This window comes from Mus musculus, chromosome 13 (assembly GCF_000001635.26).
Source record: "Mus musculus strain C57BL/6J chromosome 13, GRCm38.p6 C57BL/6J".
In the NCBI taxonomy this organism is placed as follows: Eukaryota; Metazoa; Chordata; class Mammalia; order Rodentia; family Muridae; genus Mus; species Mus musculus.
The window spans coordinates 62,029,141-62,048,145 of NC_000079.6; the positions used below are offsets into that span (position 1 = coordinate 62,029,141).

Sequence of the window (19,005 nt, forward strand, 5' to 3'; positions counted from 1 at the left end):
GACAGTTGGATTTCTGAGTCTGAGGACAGCCTGATCTACAGGGTGAGTTCCAGCACAGCCAGGGCTGTACAGAGAAACCCTGTCTTGAAAAAAACAAAACAAAAGAAAACAAAGAATCTGGATAAAAACTGAACTTCCTGTCAACTGTTGTAGCCACCAATACAATTATTTCAAATGACTGTAGTTACAGGAGTTTAGTTACCTAAAACCAAAGAGATGGACACTGTGAGGGGTTTTTATTATTTTCACCATTTAACTTGGGAAAACCCTTCTTTAATCTGGAGGTTTAGGTTGAGAAGAAAAATAATTAATCTAGGCCAGAACTTCTACTGTGAGCCTATATATATAAAGGATATTGAAGATGGTAGTTCTTTCTCTTTCTCTTCTTCCCACATAGTGGCTAGCAAGGTCTTTTTATTTTTTCTAGCCTTAAGGCTCCATCTTTGGAATTCTGATAAATGCTGAAAACCAGCTGAGACATATAGGAACTACTGTTTTCTTCAACTCTCCATTGGTACAGTCATTGATTTACTAGTGGGACCACATTCTGTGAGCCATTCTTACCTATCCACTTTCTGCGTACTTAAAGAGATCCATGCTCTGAGTTTTGTTCATCTGGAAAACCTTTACTAATACAGATATGTTTTTTCACCTTCCCACGTAGGAAGATGTGCTGCTAACAACAGTGCTCCATAGTGATTGGAATCCATCCCCTGCTTTTCCCCCAGGGTTGTCTGGAGTCTCATCTGTAGCAATTTCATATTAGCTGCGGTTTTCCTGATGTCGGTGTAAAATGAGAGAAGCAAACATCATATTTTATGTCCTAAAAATCTCTCTTTAATTGTAATTATCCTTGGAACCTATGGTTCACTCTGCTCCAAGTTGAATAATGTACTGTGCAAGGTGTGGCTCTTGATTCCTTGGAGGAGGAGGGGGCGGAGCAAGGAGGAGGAGAATAGGTGGTGGCCTTGGAGGAGCAAGAAGAAGAAATTCCTGCTGAGTTCTGGATGACAGAAAGATAGACTATTGGAGGACAGGACTGAAAGAAAGTCTTGCAGATCTGAAAAGGGTCAGCTCCTAGATAAGAAACCCGAGCTGGGAAGCCCAATGCAGTGTGCCTACATAGCACTCTAACCCTAGGTGAGGTGGTCACGTCAATCAAGATTCAATAGCCAATCAACACCTCTGGTTAGGCCCGCCAATAGAAGTAGAGGTGTGTTCTTCCCTGTGCCATGTTTCTCTTTTCTGTGTCCTCACCTTTGGGAGCAGGCTGAAAGATTGGTCTGATGTGTTTTGATCTCTGCTGCCAGGGGCCTTAGTGAATTGCCAGTGATCTTCAACGTGGCAACATGGTGAGCATGTGACCACTGCCCTTAATCAGAAGGAGCAGGGGTCTAAGCGCTGGAGTCGGGGTGATGGGATGCAGGGGACCAGCCCTGGCCATTCTTGGTTCCTCTTTGGCCTCCGGAGGGGGAAGAGTTTCTGAGGTGACAAGACTTGGTCTTCAGGGATATTTAGGGTTGCTGTTTAGTATTAAGACGTTTGCCTGTCTTGAGTCTCATTCGCTTTGCAGTTGAAGCTGACCTACCAGAGTTCCTCTAAGGCAAGGCTGGAAGCTGTTTTCTCTAGTATTTAGAGCCTCCTCTTAAAATGGCAGGGGATTAAATGAGTAGCTTTTGTTCTATCTCCACAGAAACTGGGCTGCTCTAACTTCCAGCTGTTAGTTGAAGTCACAGGAAGAAAAGTGGGACACTTTTAAACATGTCTTTAATCTTTATTTCCAAGTTCTTCTAAAAAGTTTCCTATGAAAGTTCTCCAAGGAAAGGGAGTGAGTGATTAAGTAAAGGAGTCATTGCTAGAACCTTTCCCTCTTGTCCAGATGCCTCTTGCTTGCTAAGCTTGGGGGAAGTTTGGAGCAATAAAGTTCTCTTAAACCAGGAGAAGAGAGCCACCCTCACAGAAGGAAAGACTTTTACACAAACAAATATGGATAAATTCACATAAATTCATATACAAATTCATATACTTTGATGTTGAATTTCCAACTAAAGGGGACTCCTTGGCAGATATGTCCAATTCACTTGCACAGTTACTTCAGCTTAGAGTGTTGAGAAGCTGTGTTTTAGGTTACATCTCTCAGCAGCTAACATTGCACATAGGGGTGAGATCTAACTGTATCTTCTTATGCTGTTCTCTCTGCCAGGGAATGGCCTGCTATTTTTCAAAATCACTCTCCTTTACCAATAACCAGACCTACGCCAAATGACTTCTCAGCTCTCTCTTCTATAGAAGATTCTGGTGCTCAGAATATTTGCTCAAAGGCACAAGATTAGATACATCCTGCTATCTATTATACTTTTAATATGTATGATACGTTGGGGTATGCTTAGTGAATCAAAGTCAGCTGGGCATCTGAATTAGACCCTGTCTCAAACACAGGAAATAATCAGGATTATATTGGTGATAGGCTTGCAGACTCCAGTTTTTCTTTCTTTTACAAATTAATCTTAATGTAACAGTTTAATTCCAAGTTAAAAGTCACCTTCTTTGTGTGTGTGTGTGTGTGTGTGTGTGTGACTTGTTCTTTATTTATAGTTTTGTGATTTCCACATCAGAAATGGATTCCAGTGTTCCTGGTATGTTCTGTTAACTGTGTGATAGTGAACTAAATTACTAACTGAAAAAGTTTCTACCTTTGTAAGCACATGCTATGTACCTAGGCCTTGAGCTTGACTATAAAAGCACTATCCTGCTTTTTAATAAATCGATTTCTCTTTATTCAATTTACATCCCGCTCACTGCCTTCCTCCCAGTCACCCCACTCGCACAATTCTTCCCCCAGTTCCCCCTCCCCTTTTCCTCTGAGTCGATGGGCCACATTGTATTAATAGGTTTGGTAGGACTCATGTAGTATCTTGGTTTCACAGCAAGTTCAAATTTTTATTCAGATTCTTGATTGCCTGGTGTGTGGACCCCAAAAAACGGGCCAGTCAGAATCTTGTCAATGACCTAAAATTGATTGCATCACTGTTCATTCGTAATACTATGTACTGTCAAAGCAGAGAAGTTATCTACTTCCTTTTGTCCTGTCCCTTTCTGGGCTGTGACTACACTACTTTCAAAGGTCCTGAACTAGATTCCTGAGCATTGAAAGTATATAATGTGTGCCTTCAGCACACTCTAACCCTAAGGAGCATGCTTATGTCACTCAAGAATCACTGGCCAATCAGGGCATCCAGGCAGGCCAATCAGGAGAATAGGAGGGTTCTTCCCAGTACTTTGTGCCATACTGGAGGTTCAGCTCTATGGTGAGTCTGTGACAGCTGCCTCTTACTTGAAAGAGCAGGGGCATGAACATTTGAAGCTGGGGAAGTGGGCACTTCCCGTGGCTGGGTGGGAACCAGTGGTCTGATGCTCTAAGACATCTCTCCAGCCCCAAGTTAAACACTTTTAAAAGTTGCCTTAGATATTTTGTTTTATCACCAGCAGCTGAGATGTCACTGGTACATAGCCATAACCTTTTACACCTAAATGAGTTATATCATGGAAGTAAAGAGAAGTGTGAAATCTAAACAGGTTGCCTTATCAATGAAATTCATAGGTTTCTTTCCATGAGTTTGCAAATACAGAAACAACAGAAGGGACATCTGTATACTTAAGAAGACTCATGATACTTGTTAGAGTTTTTCTCAAGAAAATACAATCCTGTGGAACTTAACATAAGCGGGCTAGCTAAAGATCATACCATATTCTCTGTAGTCTTAGAGTTCCTTCAGTATTAATTCTCTCTGGTCCTCAAAGACTTCTGTATTATGCAAAGGCTTTGATAGACTGAGTACACTCTCATACTTTTAAAGAGACCATGAAGTGTTGACATTTACCACAGTAACTGTATTTATAGATTTTCTTTTAATTTTTTATTAAGAGACATCTCTGTGTCTTTGTGATAGGATATACATACTGGTTTCCCAGAAGATTTAAACATTAGATCTTCTTTTAGAAGGAATTATAAAATGTTGCCAAAAAACTTCATTTGTTCTGGAAATGAACTTTTCTGTATGGCTTGTCTATGTCTATAGCACTGTAAATATTTTCAAGTCTTTTTATATCATCTTAATGTCAGGAAATAGGAAAAGGTTTTACAAGAGAAAAATCCTATCCATGTAAATGACTTGGTAAAGACTGTAGACATCAGAGTTGTCTTCAATTTCAAGAGCAATACATCTTGTTTCAAAGAACAATCTTGTTTCATCTATTCTGCATTATAGCCTTGAAGGAAGTAAATTATTTACCACATTCACTCAAGTGCTTTTGGGGAGATCACCAATGTGGTTGTTGAAACATTGGTAGTAGATATTAACATTTGCTCTGTGTGTGACAAATCCATTCAGAGAGGTTGTTTGGCTGTTCCGGTCTTCCTTCTGTGACTCCTGTTCATCTTGGAATATGCTTTCACCTGGTGATAGGTAGCCTTCTGCAGCAATGTATAGAAAGGGACTCCTATCGTCTAAGTGCATCACTGTTTATACAAATATCAAGCTGTGCTTCATCATACTTTTCAAGGAAGACTGCTTGTTCGGAGCAGTTTTGCCTGCTATTGTCATTCATATTTTCACAAATTACTTTGAGAGTTGTTTTGAGAGATTATATCTACTCCATCTTGGGACCGTCCTCCATCTTAAAGAAAAGAAAAAAAGCCTGAGAACTTGACCTGCAGGAGTACCCAAGCCCCACCCCTGTTCCAGCAAGGACCCCACTGTTTGTCCTTGGCCATGAGTTCCTCCCTAGCTACTTCAGAGCAGCAGTTAATCAAAGGTAGTCTGATTGTTTCAGATGTACTTTCAGACTTGTGGTGATTGTATATGATCTTGCCTTAGAGCACCCACCTGTTGGCTTACAATAGTTATTCTAATAGATATTTGTCAGACTGGACTTCCTCCCTCACCCCCTCACTGGGTTCTATTGTCCTATAAAATCTTGTCCTGCTGAGATTTGGGGCTCATCCACCTTTCCTTCCTGTCCTACTGTGTCAGAGTTGGGTTGGAGGAGAGCCCAAGCCTGAGTTGTAATTAAGCTACCCAAATTCTATTACTTCAGAAATGGCTCCTTGGTGGTCTTTGGGGTTAAGGAATGCTTTCTGGCACAGGAACTCCAAGGCCACCAGGACCCAACACAGTAGGTCTCAATGCCAGTAATGTCTGTGTCTATGTGCCACAATAATTCTTTTCTAAATAATTCTGTAATTCTGTTCTGAAGAAGCCTAAAACTTTGTATTTCATGGAAGAAATGACAAAAGAGGATGTGGAATCTCGCTGCAGCAGATGTGCTGGTTCCTCATAGCCATGGGGCCTTGAGAGATGTTCCAAGGACCCCAGGGAACAGAATGTGCCTGGTGTTACTTTCTGGGAAAGACTGAGTGGATGTGGAACCTCGCCACATGGTGTCTTGTTTATTTTTGCTCTCTTTTGTCCACTCTCGTTTTCTGTTTCTTGTTAAGGGGCAACTTTGATTTTGAGGGACTGATAATTTTGAGATTAGAAAACCCACCCTCTTGACTTAACTTCCCTCCTGTACCTCCCCTATTCTTTATGGGGCTGAGAGTCCCAGGCTGAGGAACAACAATATGAACTAACCATTACCCCCAGAGCTCCCTGGGACTAAATCACCAGTCAAAGAAAACACATGGTGGGGCTCATGGCTCCCCTTGCATATGTAGAATAGGATGGCCTTGTAGGTCATCACTGGGAGGAGAGGCCCTTAGTTCTGTGAAGGTTCTCTGCCCCAATATAGGGGGATGCCATGGCTAGGAAGTGGTAGTGGGTGGATTGATAAGCAGGGGGAGAGGTGAAAGGGGATTTTCAGAGGGGAAACTAGGAAAGGGGATAACATTTGAAATGTAAATAAAGAAAATATCTGATTAAAAAAAGATTTTTAAAGATAATTTTTAATTGTGTAGAATTATTTCCTTATCAAAACACGTATTGACTCCCAGGTTCCTTTGCGGACATAAGTCACGTGTCGGAGGGGGTAGGGGTGTTGGGGAAATGGGACAGGAAAGTCCTATGCTTAACTAGCGCCCCCATCCACCATGTTTTCCGACGGACTCTAGCTTGTTTTTTTGTTGTTGTTGTTGTTTTGTTTTTGTTTTCTTTAATTGAAAACCATATGGAAATGTTTGGTAAGCTCCAGGGAACCTAGGTGCCCTGACTTCGGCAGAACCTGGGCTAACAGTCGAGCGCGGCGTGACTGTCCTAGCAGGTTTTCCCGGAGAGAGAGGCGATGGCATCTAGTAGTAACTGGCTTTCTGGAGTGAATGTCGTGCTGGTGATAGCGTACGGGAGCCTGGTATTCGTACTGCTGTTTATTTTTGTGAAGAGACAAATCATGCGCTTTGCAATGAAATCTAGAAGGGGACCTCATGTTCCTGTAGGACACAATGCCCCCAAGGACTTAAAAGAGATCGATATTCGACTATCCAGGGTTCAAGATATCAAGTATGAACCCCAGCTCCTTGCAGATGATGATACCAGACTACTGCAGCTGGAAACCCAGGGGAATCAAAGTTGCTACAACTATCTATACAGAATGAAAGCTCTAGATGCTATCTGTGCCTCTGAGATCCCGTTCCATGCTGAAGGCTGGCACCCCTGTTCTTTCATGGGTAAGAATTTCCACTCCGACTTGCTAGATCTGAGAAACACTAGCACTCTTTTCAAGGGTGTTGGCAAGGCCCTCATTGATACTCTCCTGGATGGATATGAGACAGCTCGCTATGGGACAGGGGTCTTTGGCCAGAGTGAGTACTTGCGTTATCAAGAGGCCTTGAGTGAGCTGGCCACTGTGGTCAAAGCACGAATTGGAAGTTCTCAGAGACAACACCAGTCAGCAGCCAAAGACCTAACTCAGTCGCCAACAACAATCCAGGTCACATACCTGCCCTCCAGTCAGAAGAGCAAACGCCCTAATCACTTCCTAGAACTGAAGAGCTTTACAGACAACTATAACACACTGGAGAGCACTCTGATGGAGCTGCACACGTGCCAGCCTTGCAGTACTCGAGATATCTGGTTCAGCAGACCCAGACTTTATTGGCCAAAGCATTCTTACAGAACAGTGTCTAAAAGGTCATTCCCAACCCTTTCTGATATTGGCTAAGACCTCAGTATCTCCCAGCAGCACTTCTTCTGGATTTGAATTCAAATGTCATTCTTAACATTTCTGTTGATGCTTCTTTGAAAATCTTTGCTTGATTTTGGCTGTAAATCACCTACCCTGTTAAATGCTGTTTAACCCCAAAGATGTAAGTTGAGGTGAGGTGTCTTCTGTGTCTACCCCATTGCACTCAACTGAATAGAAATATTTGGGTTTAGAACATCTCAAAAGTGGGTAGAATGTCCTTTGGAATTTTGTTGCTCCATTTAAACCAGGTGTATTGTGACATGAACATGACTTTCCTAAAGTGGAAGGATCTGTCCCCACCTTCACCCAATCCTTAGGACAAGTAGAAAGGGGCATTCTGGCACTTGGCATAACCTATGCCACGATGGTGAGATAATGTGAAAAAATGGTATCCTCTGATGTCAGCGTATTAGTCTCAGTTTACAGAGTACTTAATAAAACTAACTACTGTAAAAAAAGAAAAAGAAAAAAAAAAAAAAAACACGTATTAATGCTAGAGCAGCTGTATTTCCAGCCTAGAAATATGTTTTTGGAAAAGTTTTCCCACACATACTCCAGTGTCCTTGATCCCAGTTGTTGCTCCTGGTCGAATAACATTGTTTTCTTGATTAAGCTATAGCTAAATTCTTAAATGAACTGCCTGCACCACCACTCAGTTTTAAACTTACCGGTTTGACTCATATCATCAACTTTCCACTGCAGTAAGGGGAAAGGATTTGCATGTGGCGCATGGCTTCTGCCTTCAGACCAGAGTAGGACAGGATTCTTGTGTAATTCACGGAGAGAAATAGTGCAAGCAAACAACCGTTAGCATCACTGTCTTAGTCACAGTTGGTATTCCTCCACAAACATCATGACTGAGACGCAAACTGGCCGGCTTCTTAGAGCACATGCCCATAAGGCCCATTTCACCTTTTAAACAATATTTTCTGACTATACTTATGGCATTTCCACCATCCATCTTCTGCCTCCAATCCTTGCATAGGCGACTCATTGTTTATCATCTAAGAGCTCTTTTTGCTTGAACAATGGTTACTGTTTGAATGTGACCTACGTCTGCCTGCAGGACTTTCCAACTATGAAGTGAGTTAATGGCTGAAATGGACTATTGGAGTGTAATAGAATGCACACACAAGGTATTCTTTCCCTTGATTAAATAAGAAGATGTTCTCTGGGAGATTGGAAGAATTTCTTGATAACTACAAATTTCCCAGACTAGGGCCCTGTCTGCCCCTGTTGAGGAAGTACAGAGCTAGGTAGGTCTGTGCTGTCTGAGTCATTTGTTCTCTGTTCATCCAGTAGCAATGTCGCTGCTGTCCTGAGGTACAGCTGAGTGACTCTGGGTTGAGATGAATTCTGGGGAGACCTAGTCATTAAAAGCAACATTAAGAGGTATTTTGTGGAATCCTGCTGGGATTCTCCTGTGATGCAGCACGAGTGGTCTGTGAGGTAGACCACAAGCAATACTGTGCTGAGTGTGGCAGCCACTGTTTAGAACAGGAAATTCCATGCCCAGGAAGAGCAGCTAGGCTGAGTAATCAGAATCTGATCTGCTGGGACTGGGATGGACTGTGAGTCAGACAGTTGTTCTCTTCGTCCATGTGGTGAACTGAGCAGAAACCCTTGGCCTCTCAGCCTTCCTGAGGTTGGATTTCATGGGGAGAGAGAGGTCTGCAGTCCTGGCAGTGTTAAACTGTGGTGCTTATAAAATTACTATACAGTGTACACACTGAGACATTGTTTTGTCGATGTAGTGGAAAGGCAATTCTACAGAATAAATTTCTGGTTTCTAGGGTTTCTGATCATTGCATTCCACAGACATGTTTGTGTGATAAATTTTACAAATAGTTTCAAAACTGAGAGAGGAGGTGATGGGGATCAGGCTTGGAAGAAAGATCAGTAGTAGCTGGAGGGTGAGAAATATAACAGATTAGGGTCCAGTGTGAGTCATTGTTGTGGGCATTGAGAAGTCTGTGTTGTTTTAATTTTCTACACATAAAGCCTTTGGTAACACTGATCAAGTTCACATCTTGCCTGTCAGAGTTGCCTTAGGTTCTTGGTGAAACCTTTACTAAACTTAGGTGCTGTTTTTTTGCATTTCAAATGCTGTCCCATCTGCTGATCTCCCCTCCCTGTCATAGAGACCTTTCCCAGTGCTTCTCCTGGCCCCAGGTATCTTCCCACCTTTGCTCATCAAGTCTTCCCCAGATTAGGTGCATCAGATACCACATCAGGCTACAGGTTTAGGGACAGCCCCTGCTGCTGGGGGTGTACCAGGTTTTGGGGTTTACAGCTCAGGTGGATGGTACACAGCATTGGATGAGGGTCAAAAGACTGATGATCTCTGGCCGGGTAACTTTCTCCAAGTGTACTGGATGCTATCCACTAATGGCTTCTAGAGACTTGCCACTCTCTTACTCATATTGTGGCTGAAAATGGCTGGCTTTTTTCCTCTTTATCTTGCTGTGCATTATTCTTACTTTATAAAACTCTATGCTTTATTAATTGCTGTATCTTCACTTTATAACTCTCTATTACTATTGTGTGCTTTATTAAGCCCTGAAAACTTAACTCCTTCTTAACTTTATGAGTGTCCTGTGCTTCATGCCGTGCTGGGGAATCTTACCTCTTTCTTATAATCTTGTGGTAAAATCTACATTCTTTCTCATTATTCTGTGGTACATTAAGTGCTGGAGAAACTATTCTTTATTAACTCTTTACGTCTGTTATGTCTTAGTATTGCTATAAACTTAACTCTTTATTATTTCTACATAAATAAACACTAATATCTGGGGATTAAAACCTGCTGGTTAGCCTGGGGAGTATTAAATACAAGTTTTTATTGCTAAAAGCTACTTTCTGGCCAGGGAGTTTGTTAACTCTCTTCAAGAGAGAGAGGAGAGGAGAGGAAAGGAGTCACTCACACAGACACATATACACTGGGCAAAGTGGAAAATAGCTACACCCATATATTTGGATGGATGGATGGATGGATGGATGGATGGATGGATGGATGGACGGACGGACGGACGGGTGGGTGAGTCAGAACCTTCAAACAGTCTTATTCTGAGGTTAGAGAAGGTCAGCAGACATGATCATGTAGAACCATAACCACAGTGCTGTTAGGTGATGTTTCCTTGATATTTTCTGTATTTGTGTTCTCTGTCCTTTATGTATGGGAGAGTTCTGGCATGAATCTTATCTTTTAAAACTCTTTTCTAGGCCGGATAGTGGTGGCACACGCCTTTAATTTCACCACTTGATAGGCATAGGCAGGGAGATTTCTGAGATCAAGGCTACCCTGGTCTACAAATTGAGATCCAGGACAGCCAGGGCTATACAGAGAAACCCTGTCATGAAAATACAAAACAAAACAAAACAAAAAAACAAATAACAACAACAATAACAACAAAACCTCTTTTCTAGATCTTACATTATGGACTAGAAGATAGTTTTGCTCTGTAAATCTCCATCAGCCTCAGTGACTTGCAATGTCCTGTCCCCCAGTAAATTATTCAAAGTGTAACCTGGGGGCTGATCCTACAAGGACTTATTGATGACATCATATGTGGAATTCTTACTGTTTCCTAGGCTGGGTCTTCTTTGGGCATCAGCCAGAGGTGAATAAGTGATCTCACCCTGGGAAAGATGTTAATCCACACCAGCTGTACCTGCAGGTTTTAAATAATGTTTCTGAGACAAGCTTTCCTATGTTGAGTCAGGTAGCATTGATTCCGCTCTGTTTTTCCCCAGGACAGTGACATTGTTCTCCTATTGACTAAACCAACTAAATACTTAAGTCTAAATCAATACCACCACCATGTTTTTAAATTACTTGCTGAGTCATGTATGTAATCAAGTTTTTTATTACAGTAAGAGGAACAGGATTTGCATGAAGGGCATGGCTTCTGCATTCACATTAGAAGAGAAGAGAGTTTATTGCAATCCCTGCTGGGGAAACAGGGTAGGCAATCAGCTGCTGGAGTTGCCATTATGAACAAGACCTGATTATGGCAGGGAGGTGATTTTTAATTTTGGATCATGTATTAATCATGTTCTGTGATGAAGACAGCCTATATTGATGGGTGTTTGATTTGTGAACGTCAGTTAAGCCAATGAGTATTCAATTTGCACGTAGGGTACTGTTCTACAGATATATGTGCAATCTTAACTGACATCATTAAGTCAGCTCAGGAATTGAAACCCAAGCCAGTGGTTGTAGTTGGTGTGTCAAGTTACAGGTGTCAGCAGCTAAGAGTCCACATAGAGGCAAGTTCAAATAGTGTTTCATTAATGCTATTCCTGATATGAGGGTATAGGCTGCAAATTTTGGATGTCAGTATGTCTATGCAGTTTTTCAATATTTTTTAAGTATGAAAAAAACAATTATTGAGAGGCAGGCGGATTTCTGAGTTTGAGGCCACCCTGGTCTACAGAGCGAGTTCCAGTACAGCTGAGACTACAGAGAGATACCCTGTCTCAAAAAAAAAAAAAAAAAAATGCCGGGCTTGGTGGTGTGCGCTTTATATATATATATATATATATATATATATATATATATATATATATATATATTTTTAAATTAGGTATTTTCCTCATTTACATTTCCAATGCTATCCCAAAAGTCCCCCATACCCTCCCACCCACTCCCACTTTTTGGCCCTGGCGTTCCCCTGTACTGGGGCATATAAAGTTTGCATGACCAATGGGCCTCTCTTTCCAGTGATGGCCGACTATAGGGTTGCAGTTCCCTTTAGCTCCTTGGGTACTTTCTCTAGCTCCTCTATTGGGGGCCCTGTGATCCAACCAATAGCTGACTGTGAGCATCCACTTCTGTGTTTGCTAGGCCCGGGCATAGTCTCACAAGAGACAGCTATATCAGGGTCCTTGCAGCAAAATCTTGCTAGTGTATGCAATGGTGTCAGTGTTTGGAAGCTGATTATGGGGTGGATCTCTGGATATGGCAGTCTCTAGATGGTCCATCCTTTTGTCTCAGCTCCAAACTTTGTCTCTGTAACTCCTTCCATGGGTGTTTTGTTCCCAATTCTAAGAAGGGGCAAAGTGTCTACACTTTGGTCTTCGTTCTTCTTGAGTTTCATGTGTTTCGCAAATTGTATCTTATATCTTGGGTATTCTAAGTTTCTGGGCTAATATCTACTTATCAGTGAGTACATATCATTTGAGTTCTTTTGTGATTGGGTTACCTCACTCAGGATGATGCCCTCCATGTCCATCCATTTGCCTAGGAATTTCATAAATTCATTCTTTTTAATAGCTGAGTAGTACTCCATTGTGTAAATGTACCACATTTTTTGTATCCATTCTTCTGTTGAGGGGCGTCTGGGTTCTTTGCAGCTTCTGGCTATTATAAATAAGGCTGCTATGAACACAGTGGAGCATGTGTCTTTCTTACCAGTTGGAACATCTTCTGGAGTTTGAGGACAGTCTGGTCTATAGCGTGAGTTCCAGGACAGCCAGGGCTATACAGAGAAACCCTATCTTCAAAAACCAAAAACAAAAACCAAAAAACAAAACAAAACAATTACTGGTTCCCTTTTCAATGTAATTTCTGTAAATTCATCACTGCTCTGATCTGTTACTATTTGCAATTCTGTAGTGTTTCCCACATATAAAATTTTCTTTTATTTTATTACAAGGGCAGTTTAGGACAAGGTCTCTTGATGCCTAGGCTAGCTCATGCTATGTAATTGATAACTGCTTTGAACATCTGGCCCTGTCCCTAAGACCACATGATGGGAAGGCAGTGCTGCATCTCTTCTAGCCTAGGCTTTGAAGGGGAAAGTTTTCCTGGTTTGGCAGTACTTGACATTAGCAGTGAGAAGTGAGGTAATCAATTTGACCTGGTCGATAATCACCTTGACTGGCCATGACTCTGGCTGCAGAAAAGGCAGTCATGAATCTGGATAAAGAACTGAACTTATTGTCAACTGTAATTAACACTACTTCAAGTAGTTCAAATTACTGTATTAAAACAAGTTGACTTAGCTAAAACTGGAACAGGTGAGCATTGTGAAAGTAGTTTTTTTTTTGTTTGTTTGTTTATTTGTTTTTGTTTTTTTTCATGACAGGGTTTCTCTCTGTAGCCCTGGCTGTCCTGGAACTCACTCTGTAGACCAGGCTGTCCTCCAATTCAGAAACCCGCCTGCCTCTGCTTCCCAAGTGCTCGGATTAAAAGCGTGCACCACCATGCCTGGCTAGGGAGAACCCTGCTTCCTTCTGGAGCTTTTGAATTGACAAAAACAGTCTTTAATCTAGGCTACAACTTCTGGCGGCATCCTACATTTATAAAGGATATTGAAGATGCTCTCTCCTTCTCTTTTTATGCTTGCCATACTGTGGCAAGAGAGATCAGTGGATTTTTCTACCATTAGAGGTTCCATCTTTGGAATTATGGTATATGAGGAAGGCCAGTTGAGACATACAGGCACTACTATATCCTTCAACTTTCCATTGGTATGCAGTTATTGGTTTCCTAGTTATACCATATTCTGTGAGCCATTCTTATATATCCACTTTCTACATACATAGAGAGATCCAAACTATCTGTTCTGTTCAAGTGGAAAACATTTACTAATAAAGATTTTTTTTTTTTTTTTGGCTTTTTCTCTACACACAGCAGGTAAGTATAAGGGCAGTAGAAGACTCAGCAGTAGGGATAGCCATGATTATTGGGTCTCAGATAACAGTTACTAGAGATGGTCCACGTGCCTCTACCCTGGCCCTATAACTCACATCTAAACACTGAGCTTCAGGTTCTCTGAACTAATTTATTCACTTCTTTGTTAATTTAAATTTTTGTTGTTATTAATCTATGTTAAGTCTTTTCTTTTATTGCGTGAAAAGAATCTGTACCTGGGCAGGTAACTTAGGAAGCATTTTGCTTGGGATGATCTGAGTTTAGATACCACCACCCATGTTTACTACCTGCGACTCCAGATCCAGGGGGTCTGACACCCTCCTCTCTGGTGTACCACTCACACATACATGGAAAACATTCTCTCTCACAAAAAATCATACACATGAACATAGGGACAGACTTGTCTTCAAAGGTGCTAATATCTTATAATGCAAGGTAAGCAAATCAAGCAAGCTTATGTGTATAATAGAAATCATACAGTGTTTTTTAACCTGGTATTTTGTATTTTTTTAGAGTTTCCATTTCATAAATGTAGTACACACTTTTATAATATTAGAATGCTTAATCTCTTCAGTTTTTTGGATTAGCCTCCATTCCCAATCCATCTCACATTATTGTCAAAGCAGACAATAGCAATGAACAGGAAGAGTGCTGGCCACTGAGTTTGTAATTTTCATTCTGATTATAGTTTTGCAGTTCTTATTTAAATGACCATGTTAGATTCACAGGCCTGTTTATGTTTCCTTTTTACAGTGCTGCCATCTATGTTGTATGATTCATTAATTATAATCTAATTATACTATTGTTTGTCTAAGAAATAATAAGCCTTCACCTCTTTTCTTCTTCTTCTGATAAATTACTATCAGTTCCTTGAGTTTTTGTTGGTTTGGGAACTTTCTGTGGAGAAACAGTGTTAGCTTTCTCTTCTTGACCTGAAAAGGTTGCCTCTCCTCCTTTCTTGGAAAATCTGTGTTTTCCAGTCCTTGCAGTCATCAGTGTTTGGATTTTTAATCCTTCAGTGACTGATTTGGTATGGGGGTTCTTAAATCATTTTCATATATTATTGTCTCTGCCTCCTAAGTTACTTAATTTGTCAGCATTTCAGAGCCTACAATCATTTGAGAGAACTACAGTTGAGGCGGTACACAGTCAGAATGGTTGTTTGCTAACTTGGTGAGAGATTGTGGCATTGACCCTTGACTAGGGAAGGCTCATCCACTGAGTGTGGAAGAATTGCTAAGTGAGTAGGGCTGGTCTGGATGAGTGAGAGAGCAAGCCAGGAAACAATATTTGCTCATGGTTTTTGCTTTTATACTTGAAGTTGGTTTTCTATCATAAGATTCCCAAATAATGGAAGGAGGTTTTGGAATTTTTTTTAATTGGATATTTTGTGTATTTCAAATACATAAAACATTTCAAATGTTATATCTGTTCACCATTTCCCCTCTGGAACCCCCTTTTCCCATACACCCTCCTCCTGCTTCTATGAGGATACTGCCCCTCCCACCCTCCCACTCCCATTTCACCGCTCTGGCATTCCAGTACACTGGGGCATGGAGCCTTCACAGGACCAACGGCTTCTCCTCCTATTGATGCCAGACAATTCCATCCTCTGCTCCACATTGTGCTGGAGCCATGGGTGCCAATATCTGTACTCTTTGTTTGGTGGTTTAGTTACTAGGAGTTCTGAGGAATCTGGTTGGTTGATATTGTTGTTCTTCCTATGGGGTTGCAAACCCCTTCAGCTGTTTCAGTCCTTTCTCTAACTCCTCCGTTGGGGTCCATGTTCTCAGTCCAGTGGTTGGCTGTGATCATCTGCCTCTGTATTTGTCAGGCTCTGGCATTGCCTCTAAGGAGACAGGTATAATAGGCTCCTGTCAGCAAGCATTTCTTGGCATGCACAGTAGTGTCTGGGTTTGGTGTCTGTATAGGGGATGGATTCCCAAGTGAGGCAGTCTCTGGATGGTCTTTCCCTAAGACTCTGCTCCATACTTTGTCCCATTCTTTCCTTTAGACAGGACATTCTGGGTTAGGAATTTGAAGATGAGTGGGTGGCTCCAGCCTCCAAATGGGGGCCTTGCCTAACCTCTGGATATGTTCCCTAATGATTCTCCCCTCCTTTGTTTGGCATTTCAACTAATCTCAACCCTGTTACGTTCTGGGAGCCTTTTGCTCTCATAGCATCTTGGACTTGCTGGTAGCTACCCCCAGATCACCCTTCCCCATTGCTACACACCTGTGTTCAAACTTTTGATCCTCTGTAAATCATCCCTCTTTCCTCCCATACTTTGTCCTGTCCCCCTTTTCCTACCTTCCACTCCTCACTTCTTCCCAAGTCCTGCCACAATTTCCCTCCCATGAGTGTTTTCTTCCCCCTTCTACAAGGATTGAAACATCCACATTTTGGCCTTCATTCTTCTTTCGCTTCATATGGTCTATTAATTTTACCTTGGTTATTCTGAGCTTTTCAACTAATATCTACTTATCAATGAGTGCATATCATGACCAATTGTTTCTTGGTCATGATGTTTGTGCAGGAATAGGAACCCTGACTAAGACAGAGCATAAACCATTGGTGTTCTGTTCAGGAAATTTTTCCCTGTGCCCATGTGTTTGAGGCTCTTCCCCCACTTTCTCTTCTATTAGTTTCAGTGTATCCGGTTTTATTTGGCGGTCCTTGATCCATGTGGACTTGAGCTTTGTACAAGGAGATCAGAATGGATCAACTTGCTTCCACTATGGACTGGTGCCATGAGTGGACATTGGGTGTAAATTCTGTAACCTGTCCCACAACACCCAGAGGAAGCACCACTCTCAAGTGCTCTAACACTTCCTGGATCATAGGATTAGAGGTGAGGAGCACAAAACATGTGCCCCAATACCTGCAGTACTGGGACCATAGGTAACCAGGCACCCAGGAACTCTGCCAATATTTTCTTATATCCAAATGGAACTGCTAAACCATATATTCCCTTTTGGTAATATCTTATTAATGTTATATTGTGAACTGGTGTACCTCAGGTTCTGGAAGATCAATACAGAACTCTATTGTATGTATCACTCTCAAAAGAGTTTAAGTAAAGGGCTGGAGAGATCCCATAGCAGGTAAGAGCACTGACTGCTCTTCCAAAGATCAATTCCCAGCAACCACATAGTGGTTCACAACCATCTGTATTGGGATCTGATGCCCTCTTCTGATGTGTCTGAAGAAAGCTGCAGTAACATATACATAAAATATATAAATAAAATCTTTTTTTTTTTAAATAAGAACTTAAATAAAAGCACATAAGTTCATTCTATGTTTCTGGTTTGGTTGGTTAATTGTGGCAGGAGAACAGGGTCTTCCTATGTATCTTTGGCTGTCCTAGAACTCATTGTATACATCACACTGACATCCTACTCAATGCCTTCTGCCTATGTCTCCTGACTGCATTGGTTTGGTTTGGTTTGGTTTAGTTTGGTGTGGTTTGGTTTGGTTTTGTGAGACAGGATTTTTCTGTGTAGCCCTGGCTGTCCTGGAACTCACTCTGTAGACCAGGCTTGCCTCTAACTCAGAAATTTGCCTGCCTCTGCCACCCAAGTGCTGAGATTAAAAGCATGTGCCACCATGCCTGGCTCTGACTGCATTGTTAAATGCATAAGCGAGTAGACCCAGCATGCTTATTGAGTTTTATATTTTGTATTTGTTAATATTAATACAATTTCTTTGGTGTGTGCCAAACACTATTGCTCTTGTAGAGCTTTTCTCTTTATACGTGTAATTGACATTTTTTAAAAAGGCTACATCCTATTCAAAGGGCTGAGAAATGACAGGGGTGACAGGGCTAGAGAGATGCCTCAGCACTTAGGAAACTGATTGTTCATGCAGAGGTCCTGCATTTAATTCCCAGCAACCACTTGGTGGCTCACAACCACCTGTAATAGGGATCCAATGCCCTCATGTGGGAGTCTGAAGATAGCAACAGTGTGCTCACATATATGAAATACATAACTCTTAAAAAAAGAAAAAAAAAAGAAATGACAGGGGTGAACCTTATTATTAAGGTTCCTTCTGATATGACTTGGTAGTTACAGTAGAACTTGGGTGTGAGTAAATAAGTTTTACAGGCCCCAGAATTATATGAACACATTGCCTATGAAGAATAGATGCCCGATGTTGTTTCTATTGTGCTTTCTTTTGTACACGTTTATGGGATGCTCTAGAATGCAGTGACTTATGAGGACGTGCATGTGAACTTCACTCAAGAGGAGTGGGCTCTGCTGGATCCTTCTCAGAAGAAGCTCTACAAAGATGTCATGCTAGAGACCTACAGGAACCTCAATGCTATAGGTAAGACTATGAATTCCCTTCCCTGATTTAAAATTCAAGAAAAAAATTTTTCTTTTGATGCACTTCTGTACTTTCAATAAAAATGAAGGAAGGATTTGGTGAATAAATCATGCATGACTATAAGGTTCACTGAAGATAGTAACTTACACTTTGCCAAATTTCAAGGCATACATTTTCTGTTTTAGGGTTTAATTGGGAAGCCCAAAATGTTGAAGAACATTGTCAAAGTTCTAGAAGAAACAGAAGGTAATTTTCATGTGCAAGCTCATATAAATCTACCTCTAAAGATATGTTAATTTGTGCTGAAAATTGATAAGAAAAGGAGCAGTTTAAGTTAGCACAGCTTTAAGTGTATTGCTGATTGTTACATTCCAACAAAACCATCACCTTTAATGTCCTGTATCTGATTTTTTGAAAGATCTTCCTTTAAGAAAGAGGACAAGGAAACAATGCCTTAGTGTGTATCCCCATTTGAAACATAGCCCTATTAGCGCAACACAGTACAACTACCAGTCTGTTTCTGCTTAATTTGGAAAAGCTACAGGAATTGAATAGTTGATAAATATGTGTCCAAAAGCTTCTAAGAAGTAAATAGTCTATATTTAAGCTGGTTGTACTCATTTATTAGCAGTGTCAGTGCTAAGTTTAGTTAGAAGGGCAGCATTTGGGAGGTGAGTAGGCTGCTTTGCAGTAACCTTAATCCATATTTCACATGTCTATGAGAACACTGAGTCAAACCTTGTGAATGCAAATTTCAACATTTTATGTATTGGACTTCCTTTCATAAGTATATAATATTTTATAATGGATACACACCATGTATACCAAACAGATATCC

At 41.2% G+C, this 19,005-nt stretch overlaps 1 protein-coding gene and 1 pseudogene across 3 annotated transcripts in view; both read left to right on the forward strand.

The window, feature by feature from the left end:
- Gm3325 (predicted gene 3325) overlaps positions 1-19,005 on the forward strand; it is a 38,016-nt gene that overhangs the window by 13,216 nt on the left and 5,795 nt on the right. For 2 of the 3 annotated variants that reach the window (NM_001378509.1, XM_011244596.3), the window contains exon 2: positions 18,041-18,167. In NM_001378509.1, the coding sequence (NP_001365438.1) occupies positions 18,041-18,167 (127 nt within the window). Of the gene's footprint in view, positions 1-18,040; positions 18,168-18,352; positions 18,414-19,005 lie in introns of all 3 variants that reach the window. The other variant, XM_011244594.3, reaches the window with a different exon arrangement.
- Positions 6,009-6,843, forward strand: Gm6478 (predicted pseudogene 6478; annotated as a pseudogene).